Genomic DNA, 21,707 nt, shown 5'->3' with positions numbered 1-21,707 from the left:
TTTCACTCTAATCCCAGTTGTAACTGATTTGATTCAGTTTATCAACCTGCTAATTATTAGAATCGGGTGCACTAGATTAGGGTTGGAGTGAAAACCTACAGGATGGTAGCTCTCCAGGATTGGGTTGCCCTGATTTAGACCCCTGTCTCTATTTCACACTCCAATCCATTTGGTGGTAGTAATGCGCCTTAAAGTTTTTTGCCAACCACCATATAAAATCCACAGAAGAAAAATAAGAAAAATATGAATGGAGTGCACCATACAGAGTTCTGGAGGTAAAGTGTAAGTGAATGAGGGCTAGTTAAGTGAGGTGGAAAGTGTGGTGAAAAGCTCGGAACCCGAGCCTGGCATCGATGGAAATAAAAAATTATCTGGTCCAGTAGAAGTAACATTTTTTGAGAATGTGTGGATGCCCTTTGGGCGGATCCATTTGTGGTTTCAGGGTGGGTGGGAAAGGAGTTGCAGATGAATCCGTGAAGGTAACCTGTAGTGGACTTGTGATATTTGTTTGTGTTTCTTCTGGGCAGAGGGAGCAGGCGCTCCGTGTCAAATAACTTGGGTGAAGATATGTTTCTTGAAAGGAGTGATTTCTGGGGTAGCTAGAGTCACAGTAGCGCATTAGGTGTCATGCGGAGGCAGTGAAGTAAGTAGAGGAGGATGGGTCAAGGGAGAAGGATCCTGAAAGGATCCCTGAGAATAGTAGATCTATGCCAGCCAGTGGTGGAAAATTATTAAATTGTCATACTAGAGTAAATGTAAAGATGCCTTAATAGAAAATGACTCAAGTAAAAGTGAAAGTCACCCAGTAAAATACTACTTGAGTAAAAGTATTTGGTTTTAAATATACTTAAATATCAAAAGTAAATATAATTGCTAAAATATACTTAAGTATCAAAAGTAAAAGTATAAATAATTTAAACTTCCTTATATTAAGCAAACCAGACTGGACAATTTTCATATGTTTTTTTTATTGACGGATAGCCAGGGCACGCTCCAACACTCACACATAATTTACAAACGAAGCATTTGTGTTTAGTGAGTCCTCCAGATCAGAGGCAGTAGTGATGACCAGGGATGTTCTCTTGATAAGTTTGTGAATTGGACCATTTTCCTGTCAAAATGTAACAAGTACTTTTGGGTGTCAGGGAAAATGTATGGAGTAAAAAGTACATTATTTTCTTTAGGAATGTAAAAGTACAGATACACTAAAAAACTACTTAAGTAGTACTTTAAAGTATTTTTACTTAAGTACTTAACACTACTGATGCCAGCACAGAGCGATAGGCCAATGAGTGATATATCCTTCAGTAAGGTTGGCTTCTTAGCTTTCATAGCAATGGTTATCAACCGCATAAATAGAATGTAAATCACAGAAAATAGATGTTGTTGTGGCAGCTGCAGAGAAGTATTTGGGTATATGAGATTTGACTTCAGAAGACTTACAAGGTGTGTTGAGTGGTGGTGCCCTGTCCTCCCAGGCCGCTGGCATGGTGCAGGAGCAGATAGGGTTAAAATAGTGGAATGGGGTAGTGGGTTTTTAGAATTAGTTGGATGGGTGTTTTTTTAAATGTTATATATACTTTTTAATTTTTTTTTCCTTTTCCCCTTTTCCAATTTTGTATCAGGATGTAAATATATGTATATTGTAGTCCATTAGGGGGCGGTAATGCAACATATTGGATACGAACCGCTCTTTAACACCGAATATGGTGATGAAGAAGAAGAAAACGGAAGCGCGATTGCGCACGCATCTCGGATTTGAGACATGGTAGCATTTGTCAACATCGTTTGCCTAAATAGATCTCTTACAAATGTCGAATTGGTCCAATATCAACATTTGCCATAGCGTGAGAACTGGAAATATACTGATTATTTATTGCTCATTGGCTAGCAAAATTGTTTAAACATATTTACTTAGTCACGGCGAATAAATACTGGGCTGGACAGGATGGCCAGCTGCAATTTTCAGGAGCAGTTTGTATCCATTATGGAGGTTTTAGCTAAAGCAGCTGTAGCAGAAATAAACAAACGTGTAGATGATAGCTGTGCTGTTATACGTTTGGAAATGACCCAAAGCCAGCAAGATATTGATGTACTGAAAAGAAAGTGTCAAATTATGGAGAGCGAGCTGAAGAAGACACGCAGACGAAAGGGTAGTTGTGTTATTATTCATGGTAAATTGATTGAATATGCAAAATCCAAATGTGCGAATAGCCTTAATATTTGACCAAATACAATTATTTTCTAGGTTTTTACCCCATGGCATCAGAGAGATCTCCATATCCAGTCAAGATTGTTTTGAACAAGCAGAGGAGTAGCTCACAGTGGAGAGACAGCGAGATGTCTGTTGAAGGGGACTCTCAACCCCATGTGTGATACATCACCTTTTACAATTACAGAGACCTGACATCTTGGATCAATTATGTTATTGGATTATCAGGAGAATTTACTGCTTTTGTGTGATTCATGAGCATGAAACGGGTAAGATATGGTGTGTGTCCTGAGTAATAACCTCTTTCCCTGTTACAGCCTACTGATGTGGAGCAGAGAGTGGAGACTGAACCCATACTGATCAAAGATGAGGAGACAGCAGAGGACGTGTGGAAGACTGACCCTCAGGAAGAGCTCAGGATCACTGGAGAGGGTGGGTGTGACCATAAGGGGTACTGCTCTGTCTGTCTATGGAAGACTGTGAGGGTGTAGTGGTATACACGTTCCAAATTACATTGGTGTTTTATGTTCTGGCATATTTAGCGCACGGACACAGTCAGTTCAAAAGCAGTCATGTTTTGCAACTGTTAAGGGTCTTTTGTAATGTTTATTTTATGTTGATCTCCATATCTTTAGAATCTGGTTCCAAGCCTGGGAAACCACCATCCTTTGAGCAACGGCACTGTGGTGAGGACTTCATCACACAACCCAATATATCTCCCAGAGACTCAGTGGAACATTACACCAATTCTGATCGTCCAGAGGAACCAGGAACACCCCGGCTCGCATCTACAGAGGTGTTCAGTACAGAGCAGCACCGGCCAGACGAGGACGACGACTCACTAGACCTAGTGATGGTGAAGGATGAGAAAGAGGAGGAGTTAGATCAGACCACGGCCCTGGCAGGACCTGACCAGTTTGTTATGGATGAGTCTGATGGGCAGCTGTGGACCTCTGTGGATCCAGGCGGAGACAGTGACCCTGTCTGCCACCCAGATTTCTCATTTCATTCCACAGAAGAGTACTCTCAGAATATCTCAATTTTCCCATCTCATAGTGGGCTGCCATCTTTTCCTACTATGACAGGTGAAGTAGGGCCATCGCTTCACTCTTCTATATGGAAACCACATGCTAACATGTTCAGTGCAGCAAAACACATGACAAGACATGTCAGGACATTGGCTGATGAGACTAGACAACAGATGCCAGAGGGACAGAGCAGTGAGATGCTGAACTCAAGTAATGATGGAAATAGTTTAGCTCTACAGCCAAGGCAGCATCAATACAGGGCTTCAGAAGCAACAGTGAGATTGAGTGAGTGCATGACAGGGTCAAACATGGCCTCCACCTTCTCAGGATATAGCCTGAGTCGCAGTAGTTTTAACATGGTGAAGAGAATGAGGACTCAGTGGAGTTCTGGCAGCACCACCGAGAGGCGTTTCAGCTGCACCTTCTGTGGGAAGAGCTTCCCACGTTTCTGGCAGCTAAAAGAACACCTCCGAAGTCACACCGGAGAGAAACCGTACACGTGCGAACAGTGTGGCAGGAGTTTCACCAAGCAATGCAACCTGATCAGACATGCTGTGGTCCATAGCGGAGAGAAGCCCTACAAGTGCACACAGTGTGGGAAATGCTTCACTCAGCGCTCCAGCATGAAGTCACATCAGAGAACACACATAGGAGAGAGTCCAGTGTCTCAATACGTGGCACCTGCATACCCTGGGGATCCACGCACAAGTTTAATGTAGTCTCAGAACAGATGGAACAAATAGGAACATAATTGCATTATGCTTCGGAAAACACTTTCAATGTGAAAATGTAGATCAATCAACACTTCTCGCTATCTTCTACACTATCTGATGTGCTTTGTTTTTGTATCTAATACCTCTACTGATACACTCCCTATGTATTTATTTGCACAGTGAAGCTACAACTTTTAATTTGGCTTTATACTCCAGGATTTTGGATTTGAGATCAAATGTTTTTCATGAGGCGACAGTACAGAATGTAACCTTTTATTTGAGGGTATTTTCATACATCTGTTTTACCATTTAGAAATTAAGGCACTTTATGTGTCTAGTTCCCCCATTTGAAGGTGGCATAAGTATTTAGACAATTTCACTTAGTGTATAAAAATCTGTCAGAAGTTTAGTACTTCGCCCCTTATTCTTAGCACCGAATGACTACATCAAGCTTGTGACTCTACAAACTTGTTGGATGCATTTGCAGTTAGTTTTGGTTGTGTTCTGGAATATGGTGCGTCATTTTGGAGTCACTTTTATTGTAAATAAGTATTGAATTTGTTTCTGAACCCTTCTACATTGTAAACCCTACCATGACTACAGATAATCATAAATTGATCTTGAATAATGATGAGTGAGAAAGTTACAGAGATAAATATCATGCCCCCCCCCCAAAATGCTAACCTCCCATGTTACTATTAATGGTGAGAGGTTAGCATGTTTTGGGGGCATGATCTTTGCGCATCTGTCACTTTCTCACTTGTTATTCACAAATTCATTCATGATTATCTGTAATCATGGTAGCCGCCACATGAATGTAGAAGTGTTCTTATTCTATTCTTATTTACAATAAAAGTGACTCCAAAATGACACAATACATTATTTACCATTCATTTCTATTGGGCACAAAATAATCTGAAACACAACTAAAACAAACTACAAATGCATTCAGCAAGTTTGTAGAGTCATGAGCTTGATGTAGTCATTGCATGCTAGGAATATGGGACCAAATACTTAACTTTTGACTAAATGTAATACTAATGACACCTTCAAATGGGGGGAGTAGATGCATGAAGTGCATTCATTTCTAAAATGTAAAACAAATGTATAAAAATACCCTCAAAGTAAAGGGTGATGTTCTGTTATGTCGCCTCATAAGACATTTGATCTCAAATTCAAAATGCTGGATTATAGAGCCAAATGAAAAATATTTACTTCACTGTCCAAATAAATACGTCGGGGAGTGTATGTATATGCCTTAAAAACATTGAGAAGAACCTCTGAATGTTAATTAGCTATAACACATGTAGTATACAATAGTTATTGGAAATATGTAATGAAATTCAGTTTATTTGAAGTTTACATGAAACTAGTTTCATCGTCCCAGCTATGTGTCAAACAAATATATCCATTTTCCTTGATGAAATACCATACCACATCTTCAGACCGGTTTCATTAGGTTGTGTGGGTGAGAATGGAGATGACAATATTTGATGATGTATAAACCATTCGTTTTTATGAATGGTTGAAGACAGTGTTTTAGTATTTTACGTTTCACCAGTGTGTCGTGCATTATGCATCTATAGCCTTTTAATGCATTAACAACCACGTGAGCCATTGCATTACAGTTTTTTCGCCTACATGTAGCCAAAGCTATTGAAAAAGACAAGTTTTACGATCTGAATTATTTTAGATCATAAAACTAATTTATTTAATCAATAGATATAGTTACTCTACATGTAGTTCTCCGTAGGGTTTTCAGCGGTTAGCTTCGCCCATGACTGGCTCCTTGTGAACTACAATCCCGACTTTGTGTTTTAATGTTTAGGAACATCAATAATCATCACTTGCTAAACGGTTTTTGGAACATATGGACCTCATCTTTAATATCAGCGAGAATTAATCTTTCAAATCAAAAACAACCAGTTACTGTAGAAGATTATACAGATATCCATATGCTGTGTGTTCCTCCAGCCAACGAACTACACTTCCTCCCCAGTTACGTTTACACACAGGAGTTCGGAGCACGATAGGTGGCTAATTAGCACAAGTGCTCGCCAATGTCTTCAGTCTGTCTTCTGTAAAACGCGCTATAACATGGCGATATGGCCGTGTAGAAACACTAACCGTAGTGCTATAAAGGTGTGTTGTAATTTATCCTTCTGTTTTTGGAAAATTATTTATCGCTCATATGGAAGATACATTTCTAATGTTTCCAAACCCGCTCCACAAGAGATGCGTGTTAACGTTCAGATCGAGCATCGGGGAGCTTAACAAAAGTCCCCACAGGAAGAAGATACTATTGTCAATGGGCGACGAAAAGTAGCTAGTTAGGTCTATGAATGGGCTACCCTACATGCAGACAAGAATATACCAGGTATATACAGTTGAAGTCGGAAGTTTACATACACCTTAGCCAAATACATTTAAACTACGTTTTTCACAATTCCTGACATTTAATCCTAGTTAAAAGTCCCTGTTTTAGGTCAGTTAGGATCACCACTTTATTATAAGAATGTGAAATGTCAGAATAATAGCACAGAGAAAATTATTTATTTCAGCTTTTATTTATTATGTCACATTCCCAGTGGGTCAGAAGTTTACATACACTCAATGAGTATTTGGTAGCATTGCCTTTAAATTGATTAACTTGGGTCAAATGTTTCAGGTAGCCTTCCACAAGCTTCCCACAATAAGTTGGGTAAATTTTGGCCCATTCCTCCTGACAGAGCTGGTGTTACTGAGTCAGGTTTGTAGGCCTCCTTGCTCGCACACACTTTTTCAGTTCTGCCCACAAATTTTGTATAGGATTGAGGTCAGGGCTTTGTGATGGCCACTCCAATACCTTGACTCTGTTGTCCTTAAGCCATTTTGCCACAACTTTGGAAATATGCTTGGGGTCATTGTCCATTTGGAAGACCCATTTGCGACCAAGCTTTAACTTCCTGAGTGATGTCTTGAGATGTTGCTTCAATAAGTCCACATCATGTTCCATCCTCATGATGCCATCTATTTTGTGAAGTGCACCAGTCCCTCCTATAGCAAAGCACCCCCACAACATGATGCTGCCACCCCCGTGCTTCACGGTTGGGATGGTTTTCTTCAGCTTGCAAGCCTCCCCCTTTTTCCTCCAAACACAACGATGGTCATTATGGCCAAACAGTTCTATTTTTGTTTCATCAGACCAGAGGATATTTCTCCAGAAAGTACAAACTTTGTCCCCATGTGCAGTTGCAAACCATAGTCTGGCTTTTTTATGGCGGTTTTGGAGCAGTGGCTTCTTCCTTGCTGAGCGGCCTTTCAGGTAATGTCGATATAGAACTCGTTTTACTGTGGATACAGATACTTTTGTACCTGTTTCCTCCAGCATCTTCACAAGGTCCTTTGCTGTTGTTCTGGGATTGATTTGCACTTTCGCACCAAAGTACGTTCATCTCTAGGAGACAGAACGAGTCTCCTGCCTGAGCAGTATGATGGCTGCGTGGTCCCATGGTGTTTATACTTGCGTACTATTGTTTGTACACATGAACGTGGTACCTTCAGGCATTTGGAAATTGCTCCCAAGGATGAACCAGGCTTGTGGAGGTCTACCATTTTTTGCTGAGGTCTTGGCTGATTTCTTATGATTTTCCCATGATGTCAAGCAAAGAGGCACTGAGTTTGAAGGTAGGCCTTGAAATACATCCACAGGTACACCTCCAATTGACTCAAATTATGTCAATTAGCCTATCAGAATCTTCTAAAGCCATGACATCATTTTCTGGAATTTTCCAAGCTGTTTAAAGGCACAGTCAACTTAGTGTATGTAAACTTCTGACCCACTGGAATTGTGATACAGTGAATTATAAGTGAAATAATCTGTATGTAAACAATTGTTAGAAAAAATTACTTGTGTTAAACACAAAGTAGATGTCCTAAACGACTTGCCAAAACTATAGTTTGTTAACAAGAAATGTGTGGAGTGGTTGAAAAACGGGTTCGAATGACTCCAACCTAAGTGTATGTAAACTTCCAACTTCAACTGTATACTGAACAAAAATATAAGCACAATGTGTAGAATGTTAGTCCCATGTTTCATGAGCTGAAATAAAAGATCCCTGAAATGTTCCATATGCACAAAAAGCTTATTTTTCTCAAATTTTGGGCACAAATTTGTTTACATCCCTGTTAGTTTCCATTCCCGTTTGCCAAGTTAATCCATCCACTTGACAGGTGTAGCATATCAAGAAGCTGATTAAACAGCATGATCATTACACATCAAATCAAATTTATTTATATAGCCCTTCTTACATCAGCTGATATCTCAAAGTGCTGTACAGAAACCCAGCCTAAAACCCCAAACAGCAAGCAATGCAGGTGTAGAAGCACAGTGGCTAGGAAAAACTCCCTAGAAAGGCCAAAACCTAGGAAGAAACCTAGAGAGGAACCAGGCTATGAGGGGTGGCCAGTCCTCTTCTGGTTGTGCTGGGTGGAGATTATAACAGAACATGGCCAGGATGTTCAAATGTTCATAAATGACCAGCATGGTCAAATAATAATAATCACAGTAGTTGTCGAGGGTGCAGCAAGTCAGCACCTCAGGAGTAAATGTCAGTTGGCTTTTCATAGCCGATCATTAAGAGTAGCTCTACGGCTCCTGCTGTCTCTAGAGAGTTGAAAACAGTAGGTCTGGGACAGGTAGCACGTCCGGTGAACAGGTCAAGGTTCCATAGCCGCAGGCAGAACAGTTGTGCACCTTGTGCTGGGGATAATAAAAGGCCACTCTAAATTATCCAGTTTTGTCACATAACAGGGAGTATGCAATTGTCATTCTGACTGCAGGAATGTCCAACGGAGCTATTGTCAGATAATTGAATGTTAATTTCTCTACCGTAAGCCACCTCCAACATTGTTTTAGAGAATTTTGCATTAAGTCTGACCGGGCTCACAACCACAGACTGAGTTTAAGGATGCCAGCCCAGGACATCCGGCTTCTTTACCTGCAGGATCGTCTGGGCCTGGCACCCACTATATTATTGATCAGTATACCTGCCTTGCCAGTGCTAATTCTACCAATTTTGCAGGGCTGTTGCAGTCTCATATTTACGGTAATAAATATTTACGTCACGAGTTGAACGGAAGTGCGATTGAAATTGCGCACGTATCTCCCACTTCGTACATTGTTGCTATTTATCAAGGTCTACGGATTGTTTTTGCACATTAGCTTGGAAATTGTAGACTATTGACTTCAAACAGATAATACAAATCTGTATTTTGGGTTTTACAAGATGGCCAGCTGCAGTTTCCAGTCGCAATTGGTATCGATTATGGAGGTATTAGCTAAAGCCGCTGTAACAGAAATAAACAATCGTGTAGATGATAGCTGTGCAGTTATACGTTTGGAAATTACCCAAAGCCAACGAGATATTGATGTACTGAAAAGAAAGTGTCGAATGATGGAGAGCGAGCTGAAGAAGACACAAGGACGAGATAGGAGAAACGGTAGTAATTTGATTGCATGAACAACTGAAGAAAATCCCAAATGTGTGAATAACCCTAATATTTCACTGAATACAATTATTTTCCAGTTCTTTACCCCATGTCAACAGAGAGATTGTCATATCCTGTCAAGATTGTTTTGAACAAGGAAAGGAGTAGCTCACAGTGGAGAGGCAGAGAGGACTCTCAGTGCCAGGTGTGATAAATCACATTTTATGAAAAGTGTTAGACATGGTGTGCGCCCAGAGGAATAATTGCAGTTCCCTGTTACAGCCTACAGATGTGGAGCAGAGAGTGGAGACTGAACCCATACTGATCAAAGATGAGGAGACAGCAGAGGACGTGTGGAAGACTGACCCTCAGGAAGAGCTCAGGATCACTGGAGAGGGTGGGTGTGACCATAAGGGGTACTGCTCTGTCTGTCTATGGAAGACTGTGAGGGAGTGGTGGTATGCACGTTCCAAATTACATTAGTGTTTTATGTTCTGGCATATAGAGTGCACGGTTCTAAAGCATTCATGTTTTGCAACTGTTAAGGGTCGTTTGTAATGTTTATTTTTATCTTTATCCCTAAATCTTTAGAGTCTGGTTCCAAGCCTGGGAAACCACCATCCTTTGAACAACGGCACTGTGATGAGGACTTCATCACACAACCCAGCATGTCTCCCGAAGACTCAGTGGAACATTACCCCAATTCTGATCGTCCAGAGGAACCAGGAACACCCCGGCTCGCATCTACAGAGGTGTTCAGCACAGAGCAGCACCGGCCAGACGAGGACTCACTAGAACTTGTGATGGTGAAAGAGGAGGAGCTGGATCAGACCACAAACCTGGCAGGACCTGACCAGTTTGTCATGGATGAGTCTGATGGGCAGTTGTGGACCTCTGTGGATCCAGGCAGAGACACTAACCCTGATGGCCACCCAGATTTCTCCTTTCATTCCACAGAAAAGTACTCTCAGAATATCTCAATTTACCCATCTCATAGTGGACTGTCATCTGTTCCTACTATGACAGATGAAGTAGGGCCATCACTTCACTCTTCTATAGGAAAACCACATGCTAACATGTTCAGTGCAGAAAAACACAGTAAAGGACATGTCAGAACATTGGCTGATGAGACTAGACAACAGATGCCAGAGGGACAGAGCAGTGAGATGCTGAACTCAAATAATGAAGGAAATAGTTTAGCTCTACAGTCAAGGCAGCATCAGTACAGGGCTTCAGAAGCAACAGTGAGATTGAGTGAGTGCATGACAGGGTCAAACATGGCCACCACCTCCACCTTCTCAGGATATAGCCTGAGTCGCAGTAGTTTTAACATGGTGAAGAGAATGAGGACTCAGTGGAGATCAGGCGGCACCACCGAGAGGCGTTTCAGCTGCACCTTCTGTGGGAAGAGCTTCCCACGTTTCTGGCAGCTAAAAGAACACCTCCGAAGTCACACCGGAGAGAAACCGTACACCTGCGAACAGTGTGGCAGGAGTTTCACCAAGCAATGCAACCTGATCAGACATGCTGTAGTCCACAGCGGAGAGAAGCCCTACAAGTGCACACAGTGTGGGAAATGCTTCACTCAGCGCTCTGGTATGAAGTCACATCAGAGAACTCACATAGGAGAGAGTCCAGTGTCTCAATACGTGGCACCCGCATACCCTGGGGATCCACACACAAGTTTAATGTTGTCTCAGACCAGATGGAACAAATAGTTCATAGTTTTTCTGGAACTTTGTTTTGAGACAATTTGACAAGCTTTTCCTCCTAATTGATTTGTGAATTGGTTTTGATGTTTGACTGTTGACGGCTCTTCACTTTTATTTTAAACAACTAATTTACAACTGGTAACAATGTATTTTGTACTACAAAACTGTAAAAACAACATGTTATTTTCAATAAAATGTATTTAATGAAAGAGTCAATCTGTGCTTTTAGATGAATAATATGTAGGAGCCATTTAGTCTGTATTGTCTAGGTAGTGTCTGACTATCTGGAATGTCACGTCTTGCCACAAGGGACAGTCTCATATCAGGTCAGGTTAATAACTCAATTCAACTTGATTTTCAGTTAGGTTTGGAAATTACTCTGCTGCCTTAAAATGTTGAGTTACTGTATGTCATCTCAAAATGAGGCAATAAAATATGTTTCAGTGTAATAGGCTATATGTGTTTATACTGAAACATTTTGCATTGTCTAAACTGACCACTGATTCTGAATAAAACTGGTCATCTGAATCAAAGATCATTAGATAAGAGAAATAGATTGGTAGTTTGAATGATTTACTCTTTCATTGATTTGCCAATCAACAGAGGCAGAGCTAATGGAGGAGATATACAGAAAGAGAACGCGAGCGAGAAAGAGACTCAGGAAGTCGACAGGGGAAGTTTAGTGGTTTCTTGCGTCATTGCTTGCTGCTGCTTGGTTGTGCCGGTGCAGAGTGAAGGTAGGAACAGTCAACTTTTTATTACGCTTTTTTATTCTTGTTTTTACCTCAATGTCACCCAAAACTTGAGAGGAGTAGCAGTGACAGTGTGTTAGGGGTGGAATGGTAGGGGTCAGGGGGATGGAGAGGTGGGGTCAGGCTCAGAGGCTTCATGTTCTTCGACAGGCCTGCAGTCAGAACGACATACAATTCAATTGACTTCCGCTGCAGTGAGAGGGCCACAATGGCTGCGAGAGGCAGGGAGGAGAAGGCCTTTATCGGTCACGGAGAACAGCCAGAGCCGGTGTTAGGGGTGTCAGTGTTCCATTAGCATAGGAAGACAAGGCGTTATTTACTTTAAAGTCTCCCCAAATCACAGCACTGAGAGGGAGTCTAGGAGTATTGGGGTAAAGGGTGTGGCCTGTTTATTTTGTGAAGAAGACATTAAGGGGAAGTGAAGACTGATGCATGCTGTAGATTTTGAGCGATGCTCACAAATGATCACATTAAGTGTTGTGTTGGTGTACGTATATTGAGAAGATGATTTAGCTGGTTTCTTACTTTGCAGAGTGCCACAAAGACAGCATGACCTAGCACAATGCCTTAAAACACAGCTCATTATATCACAGTATAGCACTGTATAGCACACAGTATAGCACTGTATAGCACACAGTATAGCACACAGTATAGCACTGTATAGCACACTGTATAGCACTGCACATCACAGAGTGGAACAATAAAACTTAATCAAATGCAATGAAGAAAACACATTGTTGCATATTAACAGTATATTGTAAATGTATATGAGCACCTCATGGTCACGTTACCATTAACCAAGTTATACAGAAAATACATATATCAGACACACAAACACACAGGGCTGGATGTGCGAGAGGTTGAGGCAGGAGAAAAGAAGAGATGCGGAGACTCCGGAGAAAAGGAGGGAACAATGAGAAGGTGTTTGGCTGTGACCTGTTGGACCACTTGTCCACCACCTGTCAGGAGAGTAAGTCCCAAGTTTCCCCAGACAATTGACTAGAATATGTTAAATATTAGCTTGAATACCATGGTCTTGTCTCCCTCTCAGTTCCCCAGGTGCTGCGAAGCTGCAGTGAATTCATTGAGGAGCATGGGGTGGTAGATGGGATCTACAGGCTATCTGGGGTGTCATCCAACACACAGAAACTAAGGTAAGTGGGGTGTGTGAGTTTGTGTGCTTGCGTTTGTGTGCCTGTGTACAGCAGTGAAATGTTGTGTTTGTCTCCAAACAGGGGTGAGTTTGACAGTGAGGGGACCCCGGATCTCAATAAGGATGTTTACCTGCAGGACATTCACTGTGTCAGCTCTGTCTGCAAGGCCTACTTCAGAGAGTTACCCAATCCCCTCCTCACATACCAGCTCTATGACAAATATGCTGTGAGTACCTGTCTTGATAGTCATTCAGAGACATGGACAGACACCAGGGTTGCATTCAGTAAGAACAAAAAGGATAAAGCGTTTTGAAATTGATAATTCTTGTTTTATTAAGTTCGGATTAGAAAACATTTACTCCCATTTCATACCTACTAAATGGGACCCAGCATAATGATGGCATATGCCTTTTTGTATCAACCTCACACCTCTTTACCCATCAGGAAGCTGTGGCGATTCAGTTGGAGGAGGAGAGGCTGGTTAAGATTAAGGATGTGCTGAAAGAGTTACCCGCTCCCCATTACAAGTAAACCTCTACTATTTAACTATCTCTTTCACTATAGCTATAGAAAGTGTAAATGACTGCTGTATGTTTTCATATATTACATTGCCTGCAACCATCTGTTTATAACTAGAGGTAAATTCTGCTTTTCTTCATACCATATCTCTTGAACTTACTAGTATATTTCAGGCTGTGCACTGCTTTTCTAGCCATGCATAGTTATTCTCAAACAGTTTCAAATGTTTTTAAACAGTTTTTAAATTAACTATCCCACTTCCATCTCTTTCTGCCCCTTCTCCCTCCCACTGGTTTCTCAGAACTCTGGAGTTCCTGATGCGCCACCTTGTCAAGATGGCTTCTCACTCCTCACACACCAATATGCATTCCCGGAACCTCGCCATTGTTTGGGCTCCGAACCTTCTCAGGTGTGTGGGTTTGTGTGTACACTACCGTTCAAAAGTTTGGGGTCACTTAGAAATTTCCTTGTTTTTGAAAGAAAGCATGTTTTTTGTTCATTAAAATAACATAACATTGATCAGAAATACAGTATAGACATTGTTAATGTTGTAAATGACTATTGTAACTGGAAACTGAAGATTTTTATGGAATATCTACATAGGAGAACAGGCCCATTATCAGCAACCATCACTCCTGTGTTCCAATGGCACGATGCGTTAGCTAATCCAAGTTTATAATTTTAAAAGACTAATTGATCATTAGAAAACCCTTTTGCAATTATGTTAGCACAGCTGAAAACTGTTGTTCTGATTAAAGAAGCAATAAAACTGGCCTTTAGGCTAGTTGAGTATCTGGAGCATCATCATTTGTGGGTTTGATTACAGGCGCAAAATGGCCAGAAACAAAGTCCTTTCTTCTGAAAATCGTCAGTCTATTCTTGTTCTGAGAAATGAAGGCTATTCCATGTGAGACATTGCCAAGAAACTGAAGATCTGGTACAACGCTGTGTACTACTCCCTTCACAGAACAGCGCAAACTGGCTCTAACCAGAATAGAAAGAGGAATGGGAGGCCCCGGTGCACAACTGAGCAAGAGGACAAGTACATTAGAGTGTCTAGTTTGAGAAACAGACACCTCACAAGTCCTCAACTGGCAGCTTCATTAAATAGTACCCGCAAAACACCAGTCTCCACGTCAACAGTGAAGAGGCGACTCCGGGATGCTGGCCTTCTAGGCAGAGTTGCAAAGAAAAATACATATCTCAGACTGGCCAAAAAAAGAAAAGATTAAGATGGGCGAAAGAACACAGACACTGGACAGAGGAAGATTGTAAAAAAGTGTTATGGACAGACAAATCTAAGTTTGAGGTGTTCGGATCACAAAGAAGAACATTCGTGAGATGCAGAAATAATGAAAAGATGCTGGAGGAGTGCTTGACGCCATCTGTCAAGCATGGTGGAGGCAATGTGATGGTCGGGGGGGACTTTGTTGGTGGTAAAGTGGGAGATTTGTACAGGGTAAAAGGGATCTTGGAAGAAGGAAGGCTATCACTCCATTTTGCAACGCCATGCGGACGGCGCTTAATTGGAGCCAATTTCCTTCTACAACAGGACAAAGCACAGCTCCAAACTATGCAAGAACTATTTAGGGAAGAAGCAGTCAGCTGGTATTCTGTCTATAATGGAGTGGCCAGCACAGTCACAGGATCTCAACCCTATTGAGCTGTAAGAGCAGCTTGACCCATCAAGCCAATCCAACTTGTGGGAGGTGCTTCAGGAAGCATGGGGTGAAATCTCTTCAGTTTACCTCAACAAATTGACAGCTAGAATGCCAAAGGACTGCAAGGCTGTAATTGCTGCAAAAGGAGGATTCTTTGACGAAAGCAAAGTTTGAAGTACACAATTATTATTTCAATTAAAAATCATTATTTATAATCTTGTCAATTTATAATCTTGTCATTATTTATAATATTGTCTTGTCTATATTTCCTATTCATTTTGCAACTCATTTCATGTATGTTTTCATGGAAAACAAGGACATTTCTAAGTGACCCCAAAGTTTTGAATGGTAGTGTACATGAGAGAGAAAGACGTGAAGATATAGTTAAAACAGGGTGTTTGCATTGTTCAATGTTGTTTAATCCTCTGAGTTTGTTTGCAGGTCAAAGGACATTGAGGCGTCAGGGTTTAACGGTACAGCAGCCTTTATGGAGGTGAGGGTCCAGTCTATCGTGGTGGAATTCATCCTCACCCACGTGCCCCAGCTGTTTCCTGATTCAGGTACATCACTTTTCCTCTCTCCCTGTCTCTCTCTTTCTCAGCCATAGAGAATAGATACTCACTCACAGCACTCATATCTCCTCCCTCTCTTTTTCACCTCCTTATTAAAGGTATTACGGAGCGCCGGAAGTCACTCCCCTCCCCCTCTATACACAATCCAGAGGAACCTTTCTTCCGGGCCATTCCATTCCAGTTAGGCAACATCAGCCCAGGGGACGGTCCCCCTGCCATGCGTTCTTACCACGCCATCATAGACGGGACAGACAAGTAAGCAAATTCACACACAAAAAAAAAAACCATGGCCAGTTTATGCCAATTTATCATCAAGATTAGTAGCAGTATAGTGGTTGAGGTTGGAAGAGGTTTAGTGTTCGTAATGGTAATAGATAGGTTAGTATTAGGGCATATCGTTTTTCCTACATGGCCAGGTCACGTGGTGTAGAAAAATCCTGGCCAGAGTAACAGAAGTAACATTCTCTACTTCAGGAGGAAGGGATCTCTTAAGGGCAGGAAGTGGAAGTCCATCTTCAATTTAGGAGGCAGACTCCATGACCCGAGACGGAGGAACAAGAACTCGGCCAAAGGTGAGTGACACACTGATGTTATCTTTAATTCAATGCATGGCTTTGCAATGGTAATAATGATTATTTTGAGTTTGACAATCATCCTTCCATCTGTAGAAAAAGAGAGAACTGTCTTGAGGCCAGCGAAGAGCATGGATTCCCTGAGCTCTGTGCCCTATCCGCATGAAGGTGCATCTCCTTACTTGTTTACCCAGTCTTTATCTTATTGTATAGATGTTGGTGAATATGTTTTTATAGTAATTAAATGAATGCATACTGGTAAGGCTAAGGAATCATTTATTTTCTGTGTTCAGTAGTACTATAGTCTTACAATTATGACAGTTTTGTGTAGACTAATGTGAATGTTTATAATACCTCTCAGGTTCCAGACAACGACCCCCTTCCACTGTGATGTCCCCCTTGGCTCAGCCCTCTCCCTGTACCCAGGGGGGTGCGGAGGGAGGGGCATCCAGTAGTGGTGGTGATATGGGCAGCGGGTATGCTGTGACCTACCGGAGGGGTCAGGGGGCTAGTGTGAGTGTAGTGAGCGGGGGCGGGGGAACACAGGGCATATACAGTCGACTGGACAGTCACTGTGGTGGGGGCAACAGCACTGAGGCTCTGCAACCCCCATCCAGATCCCCAGGACTCTCCAGCAAAGCCGACCGGCGGGCAGGGATCCACATCTCCGGACCTTTCTCGGTCACAGTACCCCTTCACATCACATCAGGCCTGGCCTTTGGGGTGCTGCAGGGGGGTGGAGCGGACAGGGGCAACCATAGAGGAGGACAGGAGAGTGGAGATAAAGGAGAGGGATGGGAGGGTGACAGACGGAAGGGAAGGGAGGGGGAGAGACAGAAGGCAAGGGAGGGTGACAGACAGGAGGCAAGGGAGGGTGACAGACAGGAGGGAGGGGAAGGGGAAAGGCACATCCGAGTAGAAGTTAAGAGGGAGGACAAGACTGACCTAGGCAAGAGAAGAGATGAAGAGGTAACAGGGGAGAGGAGAGGTGAGGCAGAGGAAGATAAAGTTGAAGAAAAATGGGGAAGAGGAGAAGAGGAGAGAGAAGAGGAAGTGAATGGGGACTGTGTATCTAAGCCATCAGAAGAGAGCATTGAAGAGAGTCAGGTTCAGGGTGAGGGTGGAGAAGGGGTTGCAGAAAACCATGACAACGATGAGGATGAAGAGGGTGAATACATGGGTATGTCTAATCATTTATGTGTTTAAATAAACATAATTTGCGTAATAAGGGAAGTACAATAGTCATGGTAGTAGGTTTATAGATACCGGCTGGAGTGAAATTCACTTGGATAGGACATTTGTGTCAATCTGTAACATTTGCCTTTACTCCTCAGATATGAAAGGCTCTGTGCAGACTGCCCTGGATGCCCCAGACATGTCAGGTGTCAGAAATGAAGTAGTTGCCATAGATTTGCCATTTCCTCTGATGGAGGAGGACGATGAACAAGACCAGGACTGTCCACTGGACTTTCAGGATACTTTTGGATTCCTTGACCTTATGGACAGCAGTGTCTCCAGCCAGGTGTGTATGTGTCTGTGTCTGTCTGTTTCTTTGTGTGTGTCTGTGTGTTTAATCATTTAGTTATGATCCTAACCTCTCTTTTCCATCCTCTCTCCTCCCAGATGTTCCAAGAGTTCTCAGTGGAGCCTCATCATGGGGATGATGAGTATGAAGACGAGGTGGAGCATAGATCCCCAGGACTCGCATATGACAGACCAGACCCTGTCACACGGCCACCTGTAGAAGCACAGACACAAATACAGACACAAACGCCCATACACAGGCCTCTAAGCATAGATCAGTATGGGCGAGCCAACAAGTCAATGAGTCTGCCTTACATGTCCCGGCCCTTCCTGCCTGCTCTGTCTTCCTCCTCTGAAGAAGAAGAAGAGGAGGATGAAGAAGGTGATGATTACGACAAAGAAGATGAGGAGGATGATGATGACATGTTCTGTAAAAGTCTACCATCTAGTTTGGTGTTCAACAGACTGACATGGAGTGGACCTCAGACTGACTTGGAGAACAGTTTGTCCCAAGCCCCTGTGCCCTCACAACCACTGGACGGTGCCTCTGATGACGGACCAATTCCTAGTTCTGAGGCCAGAATTCCCCCTGAGCACTTGGATATTGATTCCCCTGACTGCTGTCACCAATCAGTGGAGGTTTTGAGGTATAGCAAAGCTGAAGTCAAGAATAGTCTGGAAGTGATGAAACTGGTGGAGGAGGAGGATGCAGAACAGGATCGAGACAGCCAGGAGAAAAACCAGGCAGACACCCTGACCAATACTTGCACAGAAAGGTAAGCAGAGGCAGGTTATTTATAAAGTGAAGAACAGCAGATCAGGATAAATGTACTTGATAAATGTTACTTGTCATCATAGATCGCCTTCACTCTGCAGCACTGACATAGAAGAAAGTTGTCACTTGGTTGAAGCCAGCATCATGGAGGAAGAGGAAACTCCAGATGACATTGAGAAGAGCCACGCTTCAGCATCCGCATCAACTGACTGTGAGGAGGCCTCACTGCAGACCACTAGAGTTCATCTGAAGCTCAAAGACGAGGAAGAGGTCCTGAAGAGTCAATGTCCTGAAGAAGGTGTGATTTCAGAGGGTTATAATGGTGATACAGTGAGCGAAGCCGAGGCAGAAAACCCACAAGAGCATTTACTCACGGCCTGTCTTATTGTTTCCTGTGCTGAAGAGCCAGAGAACATAGTCAATGAGCGATCAGAGGAGGTTTCTAGAGATTCAGCTGGGAATGTAAAAGAGCATTCTGAAAAAAGTGCTAAGAGGGAGAGAGCGGGAGAGAAGGAAAATGGAGAGGAGAAGAAGGTAGAGGAAGTGATGGAGGAAAGAGATGATAGAAACGGGGGAGGATGGGACAAACAAGAGGGAGAAGAAACAGCATGTGAGAGCGAGGGAGATATGGGCAAAAGAGAGGAGAGAGAGGTATTAAAGGAATTGGAAAAAACTGAAGAAAATTATGTGGGGGTTAGGGTGGGAGTGGAGGAGAAGGAACAAGGAGGAATGGTTGAAGAAGAGGATGACAGGATAGCAGGTGATGAACGGGAAGTAGGAGAAGAGGACACAAAGCAGGAAGAGGTCATTTATGAAGAGATGATGAGCATAGTAGTGAGGGATGACATGATGAAAAGTGGAGAGAGGAAGGATAGGGAAGGAGAGACTGAGGGAAGTACATTTATAGAGGAGGTGATAGAAACCAAAGAAGATGGAGAGATGATTGGAGTACAACAGAAAGAGATCATGAAAGAGATAGATGAGAGTAAGGCAAGTGAAGAGATGAGTGCAAAAGAAGAGGTGAAGAAAGCGGTGGAAGGAGTAGATCCCATGGGAGAGACTGAGGAAGAGGCAGCTGAAGGAGTGGATACCATGGGAGAGACTGAGGAAGAGGCAGCTGAAGGAGTGGATACCATGGGAGAGACTGAGGAAGAGGCAGCTGAAGAGAGGGTGGAAGGTGTGGATACCATGGGAGAGACTGAGGAAGAGGCAGCTGAAGAGAGGGTAGAAAAGATGTCGATTGATAATGAGAAACAGGATCTAGAGGCACAGCACGTTTTAGAGCGAAGACAAAGAGATATAGATCTTATAAAGGATGTTGTGGGAGAGGGATATGAGGAGGGAGAGAAAGAGATGGAAGTGGGAGATGTAATCTGGGAGGAAGAAGGAGATAGTATACGTGTGGTCCAACGGGAGACAGATGAGAAGAAGAAGAAGAAGAAAGGAGAGACGAAATATCAACTAAAGACACCAACAATAGAGGAAAGAGAAGAAGAACTGAAAGAGATCCAGATAAACAACAACAAAAAATATGAGGGAGAAAACGAAGCGATGGATAGTAAAGTGGGGTCTGAAAAAGGGGTGGGGAGAGTGCTGGTCGTGTCTAAACAACAAACACCCCCTAAAGTGTATCAAGCAAGATCAGTGCCAGTGGTACCACCCAAGCCCCATCACTGCCGAATAACTGCACTGAACCTCAGACAACAGCAGCACCAGAGGGAGAGGAGAGAGACAGACAGAGACAGTGGAAAGGGAAAGGTACACAGGACTTTGGGACAGCAAGATAAGGAGAGAAAGCCAGAGCATGACAAAGTCAGCGAGACAGAACGAGGGTGGAATGAGGATGAGGAAGATGAGGGCACAGGCAAAAAGGAGGCACAGAGTGGGGGGGTGAGGGAGAGGAGGAGAGATGTGGATGAGGGGGGAGTGAAAGACATGATGAAGAACAGTCCAGTCAGTATGTGTTTTGATGAAGCTGTTGCCATGGGAATCAAGAGAGGGAGAGAGAAAGAGGGCAGTGAAAGGGAGAAAAAAAAAGAGAGAGGATATGAAGTACAATAAAGAGAAAGAGGTGGACATAAAAGCCAGTAAATGTTATAGTCATTGACTCTGTCTGGATGGTTAGTATACAAACGTATCATTTATATATAGTTATATTTTCCATACTGCCTGTATTATTCAGCCTGGGCCTAGAACCCCGTCCCACTAATATTCAGGGATACTCAAAAAACTGATCCTTCGCAGACTCCCCCCTCCCCTCCATCTGTAAATGTCCTCCTTTTTTGTTACTATTTTCAATCTATTAAACTAACTTGCAATTTTAACTTGGTTTCAATCTACAAAGAGTTGTAAATTTACACCCAAGTATGTCAATCTCAGGTATCACATCTCATGCATAACCATAGGTATTGTGAGCAAGAAAATTGTATAACTTCTTATGAGCAATGGCTAGAGATGTCATTATTTGTACCAATTCCATAAACCAATGCATTTTCTGTTTTTAATTCATTTTTGTGAATAAATTTATTCTGCAGACAAAAATAATTGTCTTATTTGTATTTTCAGAAATAATTTTACAAGTAGCTGTCCTGACTGATTTCACAGAAATATCACAATATAAGGACATAGGGGTGCAGTGTAGGGGTGCAGTGTAGGGGTGCTATACAGAAGATAACCCAATTTGGTAAAAGACCAAGTCCATATTATGGCAAGAACAGCTCAAATAAGCAAAGAGAAACAACAGTCCATCATTACTTTAAGACATGAAGGTCAGTCGAACCGGAAAATTTCAAGAACTTTGAAAGTTTCTTCAAGTGCAGTCGCAAAAAACATCAAGCGCTATGATGAAACTGGCTCTCATGAGGACAGGAAAGGAAGACCTAGAGTTACCTCTGCTGCAGAGGATAAATTCATTAGAGTTAACTGCATCTCAGATTGCAGCCCAAATATATGCTTCACAGAGTTCAAGTAACAGACACATCTCAACATCAACTGTTCAGAGGAGACTGAGTGAATCAGGCCTTCGTGGTCAAATTGCTGCAAAG

The 21,707-nt window shown here is 42.6% G+C and overlaps 2 protein-coding genes and 1 pseudogene across 2 annotated transcripts; all 3 read left to right on the top strand.

Annotated features, from left to right (window-relative positions):
* The first annotated feature begins 1,712 nt into the window (after positions 1-1,712).
* On the top strand, positions 1,713-8,060 carry LOC139387336 (zinc finger protein 572-like). The gene is made up of 4 exons (XM_071133462.1): positions 1,713-2,153; positions 2,249-2,370; positions 2,530-2,644; positions 2,848-8,060. The coding sequence occupies exons 1-4, from the start codon at positions 1,949-1,951 to the stop codon at positions 3,957-3,959; spliced, it is 1,554 nt and encodes a 517-aa protein (XP_070989563.1). The 5' UTR covers positions 1,713-1,948; the 3' UTR covers positions 3,960-8,060.
* Positions 8,061-9,110: 1,050 nt separating this feature from the next.
* LOC139387333 (zinc finger protein 572-like) lies at positions 9,111-11,268 on the top strand (annotated as a pseudogene).
* A 479-nt stretch (positions 11,269-11,747) lies between these two features.
* Positions 11,748-21,198, top strand: LOC139387328 (uncharacterized). The gene is made up of 14 exons (XM_071133455.1): positions 11,748-11,871; positions 12,419-12,856; positions 12,938-13,040; positions 13,122-13,266; positions 13,485-13,567; positions 13,861-13,968; positions 15,662-15,780; positions 15,891-16,047; positions 16,267-16,364; positions 16,461-16,532; positions 16,726-17,544; positions 17,699-17,886; positions 17,988-18,664; positions 18,747-21,198. The coding sequence occupies exons 2-14, from the start codon at positions 12,769-12,771 to the stop codon at positions 20,722-20,724; spliced, it is 4,635 nt and encodes a 1,544-aa protein (XP_070989556.1). The 5' UTR covers positions 11,748-11,871; positions 12,419-12,768; the 3' UTR covers positions 20,725-21,198.
* The last annotated feature ends 509 nt before the right edge of the window (positions 21,199-21,707 follow it).

The sequence above is a fragment of the Oncorhynchus clarkii genome, chromosome 28, assembly GCF_045791955.1.
Source record: "Oncorhynchus clarkii lewisi isolate Uvic-CL-2024 chromosome 28, UVic_Ocla_1.0, whole genome shotgun sequence".
NCBI lineage: Eukaryota > Metazoa > Chordata > Actinopteri > Salmoniformes > Salmonidae > Oncorhynchus > Oncorhynchus clarkii.
Note: the sequence above shows the minus strand (reverse complement) of the source record. Positions and strands in the feature narration are given on the sequence as shown.